The 19,888-nt window shown below is 39.7% G+C and overlaps 3 protein-coding genes across 4 annotated transcripts; all 3 read left to right on the top strand.

The window, feature by feature from the left end:
• The first annotated feature begins 377 nt into the window (after window positions 1-377).
• LOC106173765 (E3 ubiquitin-protein ligase TRIM56-like) lies at window positions 378-18,924 on the top strand. Of its 2 annotated transcripts, none has more exons than XM_086994572.1 (2): window positions 378-608; window positions 16,415-18,924. In XM_086994572.1, the coding sequence occupies exon 2, from the start codon at window positions 16,433-16,435 to the stop codon at window positions 18,332-18,334; it is 1,902 nt and encodes a 633-aa protein (XP_086850698.1). In that variant the 5' UTR covers window positions 378-608; window positions 16,415-16,432; the 3' UTR covers window positions 18,335-18,924. The 2 variants fall into 2 exon arrangements, with proteins under 2 accessions (XP_086850698.1, XP_013410456.3); XM_013555002.3 differs by lacking the exon at window positions 378-608 and adding an exon at window positions 14,260-14,404.
• LOC106172789 (E3 ubiquitin-protein ligase TRIM56-like) lies at window positions 3,456-5,354 on the top strand. The gene has a single exon (XM_013553691.1). The coding sequence runs from the start codon at window positions 3,456-3,458 to the stop codon at window positions 5,352-5,354; it is 1,899 nt and encodes a 632-aa protein (XP_013409145.1).
• LOC106173751 (E3 ubiquitin-protein ligase TRIM56) lies at window positions 9,521-12,833 on the top strand. Its single transcript, XM_013554982.3, has 2 exons — window positions 9,521-9,624; window positions 10,323-12,833. Exon 2 carries the CDS (start codon window positions 10,341-10,343, stop codon window positions 12,240-12,242), a length of 1,902 nt encoding a protein of 633 aa, XP_013410436.2. The 5' UTR covers window positions 9,521-9,624; window positions 10,323-10,340; the 3' UTR covers window positions 12,243-12,833.
• Window positions 18,925-19,888: the final 964 nt, after the last annotated feature.

Genomic DNA, 19,888 nt, shown 5'->3' with positions numbered 1-19,888 from the left:
GTATGAGCGAACTACATCGCATCTAAGAGCATCTTCAGTAAGCTCCTTTAGCGGAATGTTAAACAGTTAATTGGTTACGGTATACATTATACCCGATGGTACGTGTGAGGAGACTTTTTACAAGCTTTATGATCCGGAGACGGTGGTACAACTACGGCCATGATGGTGTATTGCAGTAGATGTGACTTGACTCACACATTGCACATTAGTTATTTGTTGAGTTTTGTCATATTTCACCCGCATTCAGAAAACACGCTTCTCAATTCCTTTGGTAGATAATCATACGACAATTCATGTGATAATACAAATTTTAAGATCATTTAATACTTTGTGAAGCGAGCAGTGAAGTGATAATGCTTCATCACGTTCTCGCCTAGCGAATATTGCTGCCACGTGCGAAGCCATACTGTTAGGATTTGAAACGAGGCTCATAATCGGAAATGTATCGTTCCTTACAGATCACTCATCGACGAATGAGATCGGATGGGAGTGACGTGTTCTGTTTACCTCAGGGTTACCTGTTCGTCATTTTATAATCTAGGTCGTTAGGAAAGCCACAGCTGCCAGTTGAACAGAGACGTGAATGTCGTCAAAGTCCCATGTGAAAGGTAAGGGGGAAATTATATTTCATTTCTTATACTTAAAGGTTATATTTAAACTGCCTTCTCGCATATGAAATATATCTACATTGGTGTTATTGCGTAAAATGTGTAACAAACACATGTGCTAATTATTAAAGAAATCAGGGGCGCCATTTCAACGGCTTAGTAGATTTCGTGTGACTCTTTTAGAATCCATCTGATTTTAGGTAAAAACATTTCTCATTTTCAACTGCACGTATTTAATCAACAAGAGACATACTTCAATCTATACTGATATTGAACGTTTTATTGACTGAAATGTCTTAAGAAAAAAATAAAAAGAAAACACTGATTTCTTTTGTCGAAGGTAACGATTGCTGATTATTTCTTACGCTGTATTGAACTCAGGGTATTCAAAAATAAAAATGCTCACCTGTAATCAATTTTTCCACCTTACCCAACCCTAGCTCTTTCTATGGCTATGTTGCATGTAGACCTAAATTTGTTTGTCAACAACTATAGCAACTCAACGATTGGGCCGTAATAGAATATCGACCGGGCAACATTTTTTGAAAAATGAGATCAGCCGTCCTCATACAAGTAGTTTTTACTCCCTTAGCAAGACTTATATTTGTCTGCATGTGCCTACTGTCAAGTCAATGTAAATGTATGAGCACAGCCAAGTAGAACAACTATTTCTTATATGTTCTTTTCAAAAAAGTATTTGTGTTGCGTAGAAGAGGTACTACTTTTTAATAACAATCGATATAAAGGGTGCTTGTTTAAAAAACATTACCGTATACAAATATAAGACGAAAAGGTTTGTATGAAGTGTTTTATTTACAAGTTAGTGGACATAATCTGTGATGGTTCTTTCAACTTAAGATACACCAGGGTGTTTTGATTGACAGAATGGCAGCAAAGTTCGAAAACGGCAATAAGCGAAACCTTGCAGGGTATTTATCCCTGTCCCCTCAATATCTTATATTACGTAATATTTTTTTACTTTTTTTTCCTTTTAAATTCCATCCTGTTTCAGGTAAAAGTATACTTCACATTTTCAACTTCACGTATTCAACCAACAAGATACATACTTTAATCAAGACTGACATTGAACGTTTTATTGACTGAAATTTCTTAAGGAAAAAATGAAATGAAAAAATTGATTTCTTTCCCAGGCCGATTGTCGAAGGCAACAATTGGTGATTATTTCTTTCGCTGAATTAAACCTAGGGTATTCAAAAAGAAAAAATTCTCACCTGTAAACTATATTTGTACCTTACTCAACCCTAGCACTTTTTATGGCTATGTTGCATGTAGACCTATACTTGTTTGTCAACAACTATAGCAACTCAACGATTGGGCCGTAATAGAATATCGGGCAATATTTTTTTAAAAAGAAAATGAGATTAGCCGTCCTCATGCAAGTAGTTTTTAGTCCCTTATCAAGACTTATATTTGTCTGCATGTGTCTACTGTCAAGTCAAGGTAAATTTATGAGCACAACCAAGTAAAACAACTTCTTATATGTTCTTTTCAAAAAATGTATTTGTGTTGCGTAGAAGAGGTACTACTTTTTAAATATCATTCGATATAAAAGGTGCTTGTTTAAAAAACATTACCGTATACAAATATAAGACGAAAAGGTTTGTATGAAGTGTTTTATTTACAAGTTAGTGGACATAATCTTTGATGGTTCTTTGAACTTTAGATACACCAGGGTGTTTTGATTGACAGAATGGCAGCAAAGTTCGAAAATCCGCAAAGATTATATATTTTATACATTTTCTCAGGCTTGTTGTACAAAAGCATACGTTTTTTGTCTTACTTCGAATCAAGTGGGAAAATTAGTCTATTAGTCAAAATTTGATTGAAAATTTGAATGATTTAATGCATTTACTCTTACAAAAGTAATTACATATTTAATTGCATTTAAAACGCTGCATTGTTTGTCTCAGTGAAATGCATTAACATCTAACCCAGGGTGATCATGAGATCTTGCCTTTATAAAAAATGTTGTTGTAGGCAGCCACAGTGGTAAAAGGTTCACAAACACTCTTAACTCAAGTCTCATGTAAAATGTTTGATAAAACCAAATCAAACTATGCTAATGGAATTTTATAGTAGCGGACCCGAGGGTGGAGGGAGTTGGGATTGGGTGCACCAGACACGTGATCCTCCCTGAACTTTGTAGGTATCCCTTTTCCCCTCCCAGATTACAATAAAACAAGCGAAACCTTGCAGAGTATTTATCCCTGTGCCCTCAATATATTATATTAAATAATATTGTTTACTGATTTTTTCCATTTTGGTCGGAGTATAATTGGTGGACTTGATACTCGAGCTCAGAAAGTAAAATGGTTATGCTACACAATACTGAGGTCATGTTGACTGATTTGCAGAATCAACTAGAATATACAGAATACGTTTCCCAGACCATCTGACCGCACAGCTCATTAATATCCTGAAAAAGGTTGCATTTTTATAACTATATAACGAGCTTCCAACGTGTATATTTTGATATATATTTATAAATTCAGATAATGCGATTGTTTTTTTTGCTCAAGTCATTTCGCATGCGTGACACGCCCGATTTTATACATTATCTCTTCAATACAGGTGAATGAGCTACCGGGGTATACTTTTAAGGGTATTTTTAATTCTAAAAATTTTGAATTTGAACAGAAAAGAATGTTATAGAATTGCGTGTGTTAAATTATAACTTTATGCGATTATCACAACTATTTTTAGCACATTACATTCCCTATTTTACACAAATTTAATTATCATGACGTCTACCTCCATCACAAAAGATTTTATCATATAATAGAGTTCTTTCATTTCTTTTTTTTTTTAATACAGGTCCTTAGCGTCATGTCTCTGTCCAAGATCCTAACGGAAGATTTCCTAACGTGCAGCATATGCCTTGGAAAGTTCAAAGACCCCAAGGTCCTCGGCTGTACACATACGTTTTGCCAGCATTGCCTCCAAGACCATTTGGACAAAAATTTCCAAGGCCAGCCTCGCTTCCATTGTCCTCTCTGTAGGCGCCAATGTGACCTTTCTGGAGGCGGTGTAAGCGGGTTACAAACAAACCATCTTCTGGTCAGCATATCACACACACTTGATCAAGTAGAACAGGCCAAGGCTGCTAAGAAATGTGAAGTGTGTTATCTGAAAAATGTACGCAATCCACCCACGGGAACAAAACGTTGTTTGGACTGTGCAGAAAGTATGTGTGGAGATTGTTCTTCGGACCATGTGCTTCATAAGTTAAATCGTGACCACAAATTGTTTCCTGTCGACCAATTTGACAGTGACGAATACGTGACAGAGATGCGTGCCCGACAAAACACCCTTTGTGACCACAACAACAAGGACCCTGTAGAAATCTACTGTCCAGTGTGTACGAAGTTCGTCTGCGTCGGTTGTATGGTTTTAGAACACCAGAGTCACGATTGCCTAAGAATCAACATTGCTGCTGACAAACACAAGGAAAAACTAGAACTCCGCGTGAAACCAATCGAGAAGAAAAGTTTACTCTTCGATCAGTTCAAAATCGTTGTTGAAGACCAGAAAGCGTCAGTAGAAAATGGAAGAAAGAAGGCAAAGATTCAAGTTAAGAAGCAGTTAGAACTAATAATTAAGATGGTCAACCAATGTGCCGATAACCACCTGGAAGAAATAGACGCCAAATCGAATGCCAAATTGGAGATTTTAAATGGTTTAATTGGAACTGCAATCACCAACCAAAACCGACTGATCGACGTTGTAGACTTCTCGAGAAAGCTTATAAACCATGGGAATGATATGGATGTCCTGCAAATGGCCTCTGCCTGTGAGCAAAGCTTCGACAGCGTTCAGACTATCGACATTCCAACCCTGCCCGCAGCCGTGACCCAGCTACAGCTTATCACCAATGACATGGAGGAATGCGTAACCAATATCAACAGTTACCTAGGAGACGTGGTTCCCGCTGCCAGTGGAAGATTGGTGACATCATTCAAAGAAGAATTGACTACGTGTCCTAAGGAGATGATCAGTCATGTGACCACTGATACAAATGGTAGCATCCTTATTGGTATTTGGTGTAATGAGGACAAGGCACGGAATAGAATCCACATTTACGATAACACCTTTTCCCTACAGGGAACAATTCCTAATCCAAGAGCAACAGAAAAGGGTGTGTTTGGTGGGATTGCCATTGATGATGACGGTAACATTGTCACTTATTGTCGGGAGTCAAATGAAATCATTGTCTTCAGCAAGACAGGGGACCACGTCAGAACATTCCACAGTGAGTTACCAGAAGCAGTAGCGGTCAACAGCAAGGGTCATTATGTTGTAGCCGGTCTTAATACTCTGACTGTGCACCACAAAGATGGCAAGGTCTTGCAGACAACACCAGACCCAGAGGAGGAATATTTGAAATACATCCACTGTAACGTGAATGACGACGTGATTATCACAGGAGATGATGGCATCCGTGTATACAATTCCAATCTCCAGCTCAAATCCAGATATGGTACCCAGGGTGCTGGGGATGGACGGGTGGGCAGACCGTGCGGCACGTGCTGCTTGGATAATGGAGACATAATTGTAACAGACGTCGGCAACCATCGTCTACATCTGGTGTCACCAGATGGGGCATTCAAGCAGATTCTTTTAAGCAAAGAAGATGGAATTTGCTTTCCCAAAGATATCGTAATAAATCATCTCGGACAACTGGTAGTTGGGGAACTGAGTGGCGAAATCAGAACTTTCGAATTATGACTGATGATACCAAACGAACAATGGACATCGACAACATGTTTGTAAATGCTTGTAAATAATGACTGAAAAATGCGAACCTGTTATTTTTGCGAAAGAAGATATATGACAGAGCAACGGGGTTTATAAATTTGACAGCTTTCGCACATTTCCTGTCGCATATCTCCAGAACAGTGCCTCAGTGAATGTCCCTTTGAAGTAAAAGATGACATCAATATTTGGATTGTTAGTTTTATAAAGATGTGGATACGTTTATTATTTTGATTACTGAGATTCCAAGATAAAAATTTAATTGGAGTATTGCAAAATATAAAAATGTTCACATTGTTTACTGATATCATTTTTGGGGTTTGTCATGTGGGGTACTCATATTCAATCAGTACTCGAAGTATTTTTTACGGTTGCTGGGGAGAATTAATTAGTTGTTTAATTTCTGTATATATGCTCTTCTTGTACAATTACCTTTGTCATTCTAAGCATCCCCAGAAATGCACTACATGACGTCACGCCTAGCCCACTGCGCATGCGTGCATTTTTAATGAGTTGCTAGATTGCCATGGGAAAATGAATTGGTTCGCGATTCGTGGGTAATTCGTGAGAACTGACAAACTAACGGCCTGATGCCGATAGACAGCAACGCTGTGCTATGCTTCAAGCAACTCCTGACCAAATATCGCTAGGGTTTTTAAAAAAATTCTGTTGTACACACGTACTAAGAAGTTTGCCGTATATTGTCTAGACTACCCTCAGCAAAACGCAAATATTTTCAGTTATAGTGATTTTAGACGGTAGATTCACTCAGAAACAAAGGGAAATTAATTCGTTGCCGATAGCACCAGCTGATAGCGGTAACATACAGAGTCTGATTAAAAAATTTCATGGCAATTGAAGATTTTTTACCACTGTACAATGGAGTCCAAAAAGAGCACTTGGCACAAATGTAAAACTGCCCAGTGCAAGGCCAAGAATTCAATCAGTATTTTCAATCATGTTATCAGATTCTACATAAATTGACTGACCATATCACTACTCAGTATTTAACTAATCTCTTAATCCAAAATTCCTATCATCATTTAATAATTATGCAAAATTCTTCTTTCAGATTGCTATTTATTTAAATTTTTAATGCTGCAACTGTTCCAAAATAATCTTGTAGTAAAGGAAAAATGCAAATAAGAAGTGGAAGACCAATTTTACCCACAGTATTCAATTATTTGAATATAAAAAGAATAAGATCACGATTTAACAAATTAAAATAATCTTTCATGAACTCTTTCATGAATAACATATTAAACAAAAATGAAAGTTATAAATCAGTGGTAATGGCTAATTCTGGAATATATGACCTCTGTACATCATCAGTACCTGACTTGGTACAGTATAGTTACTTACTCGGGTACAGAGTTAGATTTAATAATGTAACAAAAAGAACAATATATATTATAATAATAAACTTCTCTGCACATATCAGACGCTTGTTACCATGAACTAACACTACTTGACAATGGGCTGAGCACTTATCACAGAGTCTGTGTGCGATGCCATTCTTGTGCTGTGATTGGTTAGTTGAGTCACGTGAAGCCCTACTGTTGCGCCCTCGCGTATCGCGTATATGCTGCACATTTCTGGCCATGGGAAGTGTTGTAGGCTTGTCGGTGTGTAAATTAAGTCTACCGGAAGCAGGTTCAAAGTGCGGGTATTGTGTCCGAGTCCGTCTTTAGTTAGCTGGTTGGAGAACTACAGTTCCTGTTGGATGCGCGGAATTTCTGTCCTGGCACAGATTTCTGTCCTGGCGCAAGCGACTCCCCCGGCGCATTTTCCCGACGCCGACATAGCGGACAATTTCCGGGTGGGCAGCTCGGGTCTCGCTAGCTTTTTGAAACACCTGTCGTGTATTTGAAGAAGGGGAGAATCAGAACTTAAAGGATCAGAGTTAGTGAGGCGAGTTACTAAATAGAAAACAGTGTGGATGTACTGTTGATAGTCGAATTGCTTCCAAAACCCTACTGCGTTATACATGTTGTTTCCTATTCTGATTTAAATTTTCCGAATTGTTAGTTTTGATTAATTTTATAAAGAAAATTGGTTTAATTAAAGGGCTAGGGAAGGCACCCCTATTTTTGAAATGATCAAGCATCGCGAAATACTTTTCTTAAAGTTTTTATTTTTAAGAAAGGGATTTAAGAATGCATTTTGTGCGTTGGGCTTTCACATTTGTTGTGGCACAGTGTTAAGTCCACTATCAGTCTTGGTTGTATAAAAGGGAGATTTAACTTACTAGTTACTAAGTAATTAGTAGTTACGAATAAAATAACAAGTGGGGTAGATGTAGAACACACACAAACAGGTAATGGATATTTATGAAGACAGTATTACTGCAATATTTTACTTGTGTAACTGCACTGCCATTCATTACTCTTAAAAGAAAAAAAGAAGTTGATATGGTTATCGGAATTCATGTGAACACGTGTTGTGCTTCTTAACACTTCTTGTCATTTTAACCGTTAACGATTTCTTCCTGGTTATATGCATACTTGATATAGGACCTTCGCATCGGAGTGTGACACTTTCACCAACCATGTGATCGCGAACATTTTGTAAACCCGACAATTAAGTCTCGGTCGTTATCCGCTTCTCGTAATTAGAATTTTACTGCAGTTTGTTTCCATTTGTTATGTTTTTATTTAATTCATTTTTATTTATTATTTTAATTTTTATTTATTCATTTATTTTTTGGAAAATAACAAACGCAACATATGGTTTTAAACATAAGGTTATTGGTTGGAAAGAATAGAAATTTCATAATTGCGTATCGCCCAGACAGCCACAGAACTTATGACTAACCGCTCATAAAGTGCACCTTTGCTATTACTGAAAATGTTGACACCCTGTCCTCTCTGTTTAACCTTAACATGTCTCTTAACGTTCTAGAACTGATTTCGTAAAAATGATATATCGTCACCTAGGTATTCACACTCTGGGCTAAGTAAAATGCTGCTTTTGTTTGAGTATCGTTTCCACCTCAGTCAGGAACAAGTCACACTGTGCACAACGATCATCTGCAAACTAAAGCCCCCGTCACACTTATTCGGAATTAGCAGGAATCAAGCAGAACCAGTCGGAATGACTAAATTTAAAAATTCGTACTATATTCGGGAAGAAATTTCAAATTTACATAAATTCTTGGAAGAATGCTGTTGGAATACTCAGAATGCGCTTGAATCCGCCTGGATGATTTGTGCACATTTTGGCTGTATTAGCTCTCAAATGCAGCTCGAATGTAGTCGGAAAACTAGGAATATCAATAATGCTGTCAGAATATTTAGAATACTCCTCGTATGCCGCTGAAATAGGATCGAGATGCATTCAAGTTGCATCCTGGCTCATTCTAGCAGAATTTGAAGTGTCTTGCCATTTCGGTTCTCCCTCGAAAGTGATCAGAATGTTTCAAATGCTGTCGGAATGTCGTGAGAATATTTAGAATGCAGTCATAGTGCAGTTAGAATACTATTCAATTGCCATTCCATAATTTTCCTCTTGGAATGCACTTCGAAAGTTTTTAACGCGAGCAAACATTCGGGCCGGCGTCAAGAATGGGTAAAAATATTTGGAATGCACTCGGAATCTTGAGAATGCTCTTCGAATATCCAGTAACGCACAAAGAATTGTCTTTCCAACGGCATTCTTGCTCATTCCACCTATTATGTGCCGGGGGTATAAGGTATAATGCGGTGGAGGGGATGCTGCATTGATTGCGGTTGTTGAGACATCCCGAGTCCCTGTACTCTTCCTATTGTTCATCATATAATTCATACATGTAACCAGCAATATATTAATTAGACTGTGTACATCATAACTGCCACCGGTAAGACTAAAGATATATGCTAAATTTCAATAATCTCAATTATATCATCTCAAGTATCGAAATTCACAATACAACATCAAGGTTAATGTCCCAACGCGGGCCACTGTAATATATCTATATGTCACCTGCTGTATTAAATCTTTTTTATACATTACTGCTACTAGGACAGTTGTATCAGTGCACACAATTGAATTCAGTCAGATAACAGTGATAAAATATGTAACCATGTCTGTATTGTACAAATATTAAGTGTCATATTGCTGATTACATTGTCTCTAACGTCTCCTTGAACATTGAACACCTCACCTGACCAGGTGTACGTGTCAAGAGAGACAACACACCTAAATGGCGACTGGGGACGTGTACCTGTCACGAAGAGAAATACATGTATAACTGGTGAAAGTACAGGTAAATTTGACTCTTAATATATCGTAATATATTATATTGGGAATGTTATGTGTCTGAAAATGACCTTGGTTGGTGTTAGCTGCAGTTTGTGTCTTTATAGGGCACTTAAAATGACTTTTGGCACAGAGTTCGGATTGCAGCATTCACTCGTCATATACCTACCCTGTAATATTTTGGTTACCTCTAATTTGTCAGAAGTTTAATCCCATTCTCGACTTTTATAAATGTCATAATTCACTTTCTAAAGTTTAAATTATATTCAATTAAATGAGTTTTTTGTAGAGCATAAATTTCACTTCCGCCATTCTATCCATTTTCATGTTATTAACTTAGCTTTATGTTTGTCATATATTCTGTTTTGCTTATACACCTTACAGCACTCATCATCTGGGCGATGAAAAGTAATATGGCAACTCTCTCTCTCCCTCTTTTTATTAATTCCATAAAATGAAATTCTAGAGGTACTGCATTGATATTTTCCACTCTTATCTATGTTTCATTAATTTCTTACAATCGCCCTCACGGGGTCCTCCACATGTAATGAAGAGGTTGCATTTTTTCAAATGCAAGGACTTTTTATTTCATTAAAACGTTTAGTCGCATTTCTTGCACTGCATGTATTTAGATAAAGCTTAATGGTATAGATTTATGTCCAAACCTTCAACAATTATTGGATGTCTTTCTTTTTTTACATTAAGGTGTTGGAGCTATAAGACATGTCTCTGTCGAAGATCCTAACGGAAGATTTCCTAACGTGCAGCATATGCCTTGAAAAATACAAAGTCCCCAAGGTCCTCGGCTGTGCACATACGTTTTGCCAGCATTGCCTCCAAGACCATTTGGACAAAAACTTCAAAGGTCAGCCTGGCTTCCCTTGTCCTATCTGTATGGGTCATTGTGACCTCCCTGTAGGCGGCGTAAGTGGTTTACAAACAAATCATCTTCTGGTCAGCATATCACACACACTTAATCAAGTAGAAAAAGCCAAGGCTGCTAAGAAATGTAAAGTGTGTTGTCTGAAAAATGTCCTCAATCCACCCACGGCAACAAAACGTTGTTTGGACTGCAAGGAAAGTATGTGTGAAGCTTGTTCTTCAGACCATCTGCTTCATAAGTTCAATCGCGACCACAAACTGTTTCCTGTCGACCAGTTTGACAGTGACGATTACGTGACAGAGCTGCGTGCCCGACAAAACACCCTTTGTGACCACAACAACAAGGACCCCGTAGAAATCTTCTGTCCAGTGTGTAAAAAGTTCATCTGCGTTGGTTGTATGGTTTTAGAACACCAGGGGCACAATTGCCTAAGAATCAACATTGCTGCTGACAAACGCAAGGAAAAACTAAAATTTCACGTGAAGCCCATCGAGAAGAAAAGTCTTCTCTTCGATCAGTTCAAGACCGCTGCTGAGGACCAGAAAGCATCAGTAGAAGAAGGAAGAAAGACAGCAAAGTCTCAAGTTAAGAAGCAGTTAGAGCTAATAATTCAGCTGGCCAGTCAACGTGGCGATAATCTTCTGGAAGACATAGACGCCAAGTCGAATGCTAAATTAGATACTTTAAATGAATTAATTGAAACTGCAACCGCCAACCAAAACCGACTGGACGACGTTGTTGACTTCTCGAGAAAGCTCATAAACCACGGGAACGATATGGATGTTCTGCAAATGGCCCCAGTCTGTGAGCAAAGCGTCGATAGCGTTCAGACTATCGACATCCCGACCCTGCCTGCAGCCATGACCAGGCTCCAGCTTATCACCAAAGACATGGAGGAGTGCGTTACCAATATCAACAGTTGCCTTGGAGACGTGGTTCCCGCTGCCAGTGGAAGATTGGTGACATCATTCAAAGAAGAACTGAGCAAGTGTCCCGAGGAAGTGATCAGTCGCTTGACCACTGATGCGAATTGCGACATCCTCATTAGTATTTTTTGTAAGGATAAGGCACGAAACAGGATCAATATCTACGATAACAACTTTGTCCTACAAGACACGATTCCTAACCCAAGAGCAGCAGAAAAGGAATCCTTTGCCGGTATTGCCATTGATGATGACAGTCACATCGTCACTAGATGTCAGGGATCAAATGAAATCATTGCCTTCACCAAAACAGGGGACCAAGTCAGAACATTCCACAGTAAGTCACCACATGCAGTAGCGGTCAACAGCAAGGGTCACTATGTTGTAGCCGGTTTCAATACCCTGACTGTGCACCACAAGGATGGCAAGGTCCTGCAGACGGCACCAGACCCAGGGGGTAAATATACTAAACACATCCACTGTGACGTGAATGATGGCGCCATAGTCTCAGATCCAGCATCTCATCACATCCGTGTCTACGATTCCACTCTCCAGCTCAAATACAGATATGGTACCCAGGGTGCTGGGGATGGACAGGTGGGCAGACCGTGCGGCACGTGCTGCTTGGATAATGGAGACATAATTGTAACAGACCCCGGCAACTACCGTCTACACCTGGTGTCACCAGATGGGGAATTCAAGCAGATTCTTTTAAGCAAAGAAGATGGAATTCGCGTTCCTGTAGATGTAGTACTGAATCGTTTTGGACAACTGGTAGTCGGGGAAGAGAGAGGTGGGATTAAAGTTTTCCAGTTATGACTCATGATATCAAACTAACAATGGACACCGATTATATGATTGATAATACAAAAGACTAAATCGATTCTTACTTACAATGTAATGTCAGCCGGCCTCGTGTAAAACTTATGAGACGTGGACCATAAACGTTTTGTTTCAGTATAATTCCTCGGCCCATTGGTTGCATATCCTTTAAGGGCGAAAATTGTTATCTGTAACTAAACAGGCATATGATGTCACAGAATATTGTAAATCTGTATTTGTGCACCACGCATATTGTTGTAATACAAACATTAATTGTTACCTGGTTATACTGGAAATGACTGAAAAAAATTAGCATCTGTAATTTTTGGGAAAGAAGAAATATGTCAAAGCGACTGGATTCTGAATATGTCAAGGTTTATACTGTTACAAGTATCACTCCTGTATTATTTTTTTTTTCAGTTTTAGAGAATTGTTTCCCCTGTAAAATAATCTACTGTATTGATGTTTAAAATTATTTTATTTATGTATTTACACTGTTGCAATGCATGTATCATTCTGAGAGGACAGAGAGGCGTTTGTTATAAATTGTACGAATGGGAAAATTTAATTGAAATGTTAATTGTTTAATCAATCTATATCTCATTAATTAAATAATATAACATTTTTCATATATTAATATATTGTTGCATTCTCAATCTGAATATTTGCAATTGTTGTCTGTGTGTAAATTAATCGGGTTTAAAGTAAAGGATGGAAAAGCTGTAGTTCCGTTCAATTGCGCGGAATAAGTATCCCTGATCCTGGCACATATTTCTATCCGAGCAAAGATTTCGGTCGTAGTTAAGATTTCTGTCTGAACGCAGATTTCCGACCAGGAGCACAGTTTTCGCCTCTGCCACATACGTCTCCCCTGACGCAGATTTCCCAAAGCGGAGAATTTCATCGTGAGCAACGCAGGTATCGATAACTTTCTGGGGGTCATGTTGCGTATTTAAAGGAGGGGTAAATCAGCATGTGGAAGATTAGATTTCGTGAGACGGTTTAGTAAATAGAAAACAGTTCCTGTGGATACACAATGTTGATAGCGCTTTCCTAACTCGGCTACGATTAATTTCTGATTCTGATTTGAATTTTTCTGGTTCATGCAGAAAAAGGACAAAGAGCGCGGAAAATGTCTTGGGATCGTTTGCTAGACAGTCCCTTTCAACAAATTTCCAAAATCTCTTCTAAGAGACCCCTTGCGGTTTTTGTCATAAATTTTTCTACCCCACCTGGAGTATCCTCACAGTTTCGCTTGAAAAGTCTATTTCATTTACGTAAGACCAAATATGGACTTAAACCCAATACCGCCTCACGTGCCCTTTGCGTCTGGCTGTAGTATCCCTCGGCCATTTTCATTGCTTGCTACTTCAATTCTCTCCGAATATCACAAAAATTACTCTACGAAATCGTGTGCGAGTTTTTGCCAAATTTGTACAGGGACCATAGGTATACGGAAGAATTTAAATACGTAAACAGTTACTCATGGGGCCTCTTAACCGACTCAGAAAGATATTGGTTCCCGATTACGGATTCGATATAATTATGACAGATTTGTATGAGCGAACTACATCGCATCTAAGAGCATCTTCAGTAAGCTCCCCCAGCAGAATGTTAAAAAGTTAATTGATTACGGTACGTTTGACATTATACCCGATGGTACGTGTGAGGAGACTTTTTAAAAGCTTTAAGATCCGGAGACGGTGATACCACTACGGCCATGATGATGTATTGCGGTAGATGTGACTTGACTCACACATTGCACATTAGTTATTTGTTGAGTTTTGTCATGTATGTCACACGCATTCAGAAAACACGCTTCTCAATTCCTTCTGTAGGTAATCATACGACAGTTCATGTAATAATACAAAATTTTAAGATCATTAAATATTTTGTGAAGCGAGCGGTGAAGCAATAATGTTTCATCACGTTCTCGCCTAGCGAATATTGCTGCCGCGTGCGGAGCCATAGTGTTAGGATTTGAAACGAGGCTCACTATCGGAACGAGGATAACTCATCGACGAATGAGATCGGATGGGAGTGACGTGTTCTGTTTACCTCAGGGTCACCTGTTCGTCATTTTATAATCTAGGTCGTTAGAAAAGCCACAGCTGCCAGTTGAACAGAGACGCGAATGTCGTCAAAGTCCCATGTGAAAGGTAAGGGGGAAATTATATTTCATTTCTTATACATAAAGGTTATATTTAAACTGCCTTCTCGCATATGAAATATATCTACATTGGTGTAATTGCGTAAAATGTGTAACAAACACATGTGCTAGGTATTAAAGGAAATCAGCGGCGCCATTTCAACGGCTCAGTCGATTCTGCGTGACTCTTTTACACCCCATTTCCATAGATTAGATCGACCTACTTTAGATCGACCTAACTCCCTGGGGGTTCACGCTAAATAGCTGTCAACCGGGCGGACACGAAAGTTAATTACCCCCTTACAGTTTGTAGTAGGCGGGACGGACATTTAAGTCGGATTATCTGAAAGTAATCTAGTGAGACTCCCCGCGGGGATAGATCGATCTAAAATCTATGGGAATAGAGCCTTAGATTCCATCTTGTTTTAGATAAAAGTATACTTCACATTTTCAACTACGCGTCTTCAACCAACAAGAGACATACTTTAGTCTAAACTGAAATTGAGCGTTTTATTAACTGGAGTGGCTCAGAAAAAAGAACAGAAAAACTTTTGATTTCTCTCCCAGGCCTCATGCCGACGGTAAACATGGGTGTTCTATTTCTTACGCTGCATTGAACCCAGGGTATTGAAAAAAATAAAACGCTCACCTGTATTCTTTATTTGTAAGCTACTCAACCCTAGCTCTTTCATGGCCGTGTTGCTTGTAGAACTATATCTGTATGTTAACAATCACAGCAACTCGTCAATATTGAAAGAAATAGGCAGGATCCCCAGCAATATTTTTAACAAAATAAGTCCTGGCTTTTTTAAATGAAAGTGTCATACATGTTGTTTTAGTCCCATAGCAAAACATAAATTTGTCTGCTTACGCCTACTGCAACGAAAGGGTAAGGTTTATATGCACGCACAGCCAAGCAAAGTAAACATTTCTAATATATACTTTTCAAAAAGGGAATTTGTGTTGCGGAGAAGAGGTACTACTTTCTTTAATGTTACTCGATATAAAGGGTGCTCGTTTAGAAAACAACTGTATACAAATATGCCAGAAGGGTAATATGAAGTGTTTTATTAACAGGGTAGTAGACATAACCTGTGGTGGTTCTTTGGACTTTAAGATATACCAGGGTTTTTTGTTTGAGAGAATGGCAGCAAAGTTCTAAAATCCGCAAAGGTTATATTTTCATAGGCTCGCATACTGCTTTTTGTCATACTTAGAATTTAGTGTAAAACATTGTCTATTAGTCAAAATATTATTGAAAACTCCTTTAACAATTACTTTCACGAAAGGTTATTGCATGTTTAAATACTTTTAAAAGCTGCATTGCTTATCTCAGTGAAATGCATAAACATCTAAGACAGGGTGATATTGAGATCTTGCCTGTATAAAAAATGTTACTGTAGGCATCCACAGCGGTAAAAGGTATAGAAACACTCTGAAGTCAAGTCTCTTGTAAAATATTTGATGAACCAAACCAAACCATGCAAGGGAATTTTACAGTAGCGTACCCGAGGGTGAAGGGAGGTTGGGTTGGGTACACCGGACACGTGATCCTCCCTTAACCTCTTTGGTACCCTTTTTCCCCTCCCAGATTACAATATAACAAGCCAAACATTGCCCTCAATATATTATAGTACATGGCATATAGTCTAATTTGTATAGCTCATTTTAAAGCTAGATAACGAGCTCCCAAAGTGTATATTTTGATATATCAGTTCGGATAGTTGGATTGCATTCGTTGGGGTCATTAAGCATGCGTGACATGCCTGGTTTTATAAATTATCTTTTCAATATATGTAAGTGAGCTACCGGTGTGTACTTTTCTTTGGAATTTGTACAGGAATGAATATCATAGAATTACGCATGTAAAATAATAACTATATTCGATTCTCACAACTACTTTTTCCACATTACATTTGTCGATTCCCTATTTTACAGAAATATGATTATTACGACGTCTACCTCCACCACCATATACTTTAGCATTTAATTGACTAATTTAATTTCTCTTTTTTTTAAGATACTGGTCCTTAGAGTCATGTCTCTGTCCAAGATCCTAACGGAAGATTTCTTAACGTGCAGCATATGCCTTGGAAAGTTCAAGGACCCCAAGGTCCTCGGCTGTACACATACGTTTTGCCAGCATTGCCTCCAAGACTATTTGGACAAAAATGTCCAAGGTCAGTCTGGCTTCCCTTGTCCTATCTGTAGGCGTCAATGTGACCTCCCTGGGGGCGGTGTAAATGGTTTACAAACAAACCATCTTCTGGTCAGCATATCACACACACTTGGTCAAGTAGAACAAGCCAAGGCTGCCAAGAAATGCGCGATATGTTGTTTGAAAAATGTCCTCAATCCACCCACGGCAACAAAACGCTGTTTGGACTGCGAGGAAAGTATGTGTGGAGATTGTTCTTCAGACCATGTCCTTCATAAGTTCTGCCGTGACCACAAATTGTTTCCTCTCGACCAATTTGACAGCGACGAATACGTGAAAGAGATGCGTGCCCGACAAAATACCCTTTGTGACCACAACAACAAGGACCCCGTAGAAATCTACTGTCCACTTTGTAAAAAGTTCGTCTGCGTCGGCTGCATGGTTTTAGAACACCAGGGTCACGATTGCCTAAGAATAAACACTGCTGCTGACAAACGCAAGGAAAAACTAGAATTTCGCGTAAAATCTACACAGAAGAAAGGTCTACTCTACGATCAGTTCAAGACCGCTGCTGAAGACCAGAAAGCGTCAGTAGAAGAAGGAAGAAAAAAGGCAAAGACTCAAGTTAAGAAGCAGTTAGAGCTAGTTATTACGACGGCCCGTCAACGTGCCAATGATATTCTGGAAGAAATAGACGCCAAGTCGAATGCCAAATTAGATATTTTAAATGATTTAATTGCAACTGCAACCGCCAACCAAAACCGACTGGGCGACGTTGTAGCCTTCTCGGGAAAGCTCATTAACCACGGGAACGCTATGGATGTCCTGCAAATGGTCTCTGCCTGTGAGCAAAGCGTCGAGAGCGTTCAGACTATTGACATACCGGCCCTTCCTGCAGCCATGACCCAGCTACAGCTTATCACCAACGGCATGGAGGAGTGCGTTACCAGTATCAACAGTTGCCTTGGAGACGTGATTCCTGCTTCCAGTGGAAGATTGGTGACATCATTCAAAGTAGACTTGGCCGACTGTCCTGAGGAGATGATCAGTCATGTGACCACTGATACAAATGGTGACATCCTAATTGGTATTTGGTGTAATGAGGACAGGGCACGGAATAGAATCCACATTTACGATAACAACTTTGCCCTACAGGGAACAATTCCTAATCAAAGAGCAGCAGAAAAGGAGGTGTTTGGTGGGATTGCCACTGATGATGACGGTAACATTGTCACCGGATGTCAGGGGTCAAATGAAATCATTGTATTCACCAAGACAGGGGACCACGTGAGAACTTTCCACTGTGAGTCACCTCAAGCAGTAGCGGTCAACAGCAAGGGTCAATATGTTGTAGCCAGTTTTAATACTCTGACTGTGCACCACAAGGATGGAAAAGTCCTGCAGACGACACCGGACTCAGAGGGGGAATATTTCAAATATATCCACTGTAATGTGAATGATGACATCATAGTCTCAGATCAAGATGACTACATCCGTGTCTACGATTCCACTCTCCAGCTTAAATACAGATATGGTTCCAAGGGTGATGGAGACGAACAGGTGGACACCCCGTGCGGCACATGCTGCTTGGATAGTGGTGACATCATTCTAACAGACCTCGCCAACCATCGCCTACACCTGGTTTCGCCAGATGGGGAATTCAAGCGGCTTCTTTTAAGCAAGGAAAATGGACTTTACAAGCCAACAGATGTTGTAATAAACCATCTAGGACAACTGGTCGTTGCGGAAAGTGGCGGTGATATTAAATTCTTCGAATTATGAGTGATTTGACTAAGTAGTAGCCAAAAATGGACTCCGAATACATGATGTTTCTAAATACAAATAAATAAATGAATGAATACTAATGAGATAAGTAGTAAACGACCCGTGTAGTCGTATGAAATACAAACATGCTTATGGAAAAAAAGATAATATTGTTACATTTGAAACTCTCGGCTCAGTTTGTCTGATGGGAGACTTTAATTCCAGGACCAGGAATTTGCAAGACACTACGGACATCGAGAATTTGTCCTCTGTACTGATACCAAATAAAACTATTTCAAGTGGAATCTCCCTTTAAACTAAGAAAATCTTAGACACCATTACCTACTTCCAAGGGAGAACTTTGATAAACCTACGCATTTTATTCAGATTGAAAATCCTAAACCGTAGAACACTGAGCAATTCCCTGGTAATAACAGGCAGGGTTGCAGCACTGTACATCACGCAATTGTTAGCGATGGTCTGCTTGGCATAGTACATTTTTCAGGTTCGCCCACTGATCACATAATGGCCCAGTCACAATGTCGGCGATCTGTCGGGGATTAGTTTTGGCCGAGGGTCGTCGTAGAAAAAAAAGAATCCTTGAACAATCCTAGCAATAATCCTTATAAAAGTGGAGCAGTCACATTGTCTGAGATTTTTTCAAGGATTTTGATCCGGTTTTGTCGAAAAATCGTGGGATTAGCCTCCGATCGCCTCCGATTGCATCGGAGGCGATCGGAGATGATATCTGCCAGCGTCTTTTCTTGTAATTTTTTCCCCCTGGGTATATGTGGGGGAAAAGGAGGGTTTTCTGACCTCGGTCATCTGTATTTCTCTCTGTACACTGTACTGTAGCGTGGTATCCCTCATCTGGTTGTACATAGAACAGTCACTTCAACTCTGCAGAGAAGCTGGCGCTGATTCCGCCCCAGAGGCTCCTCCTCTGCCTCCTCCCCTGCCTCCTCCCCTTGGTCCTCCCCTTGACATCTTCAAAATCTTCTGTCACATCCTCCTGCAGCAAGAGCGTCTCAAACGATTCGTCGGAGACGATCACATAAAGCGTACGAATCGTCGCAGGGCGCCTCCGATTCAGTCGGAGGGCGCCGGATACTACTCGCAGACATTGAATCTCAACCTGATTTTCCAATCCCACACAGAATCTTACGACTAGCCTCAGATTATTCGGAGGACGCCTCCGATTAATCGGAGGGCATCGTAGGTCATCGGAGATTGTGTCTGGGATGCCCAAAATGGGTGAAAAATCTTGCGAGCAATCTTATGATTTTTAAGTTCAAAGTTGGGGACCGCGACGGGTGTGGCGATGTCTAAAAAATCTGCGACAACCCGCAGGCGTCCGGAGAGCGCCTCCGACGGGTGCAAAATCGTGAGAACAGTCTCAAGATTTTGTTCAAATTTCCCGGGTTTTACCCATCCCCGACGCATCGCAACTGATTTGTGACTGGCCAATAACCCCTTTTACACTGGGGGCGTCCTTTTTGCGTCCCCTTTTTGCGACCATGAAACTGGCATTTTTGTGGTCGTAGGAGGCACAAGCATCGCTTCCGTTGCAGA

The sequence above is a fragment of the Lingula anatina genome, chromosome 8 (genome assembly GCF_051362555.1).
Source record: "Lingula anatina isolate TDL-2025a chromosome 8, LinAna3.0, whole genome shotgun sequence".
Taxonomy (NCBI): Eukaryota; Metazoa; Brachiopoda; class Lingulata; order Lingulida; family Lingulidae; genus Lingula; species Lingula anatina.
The sequence above is the reverse complement of the archived record's forward strand: the minus strand, read 5'-3'. Positions and strand labels throughout refer to the sequence as shown.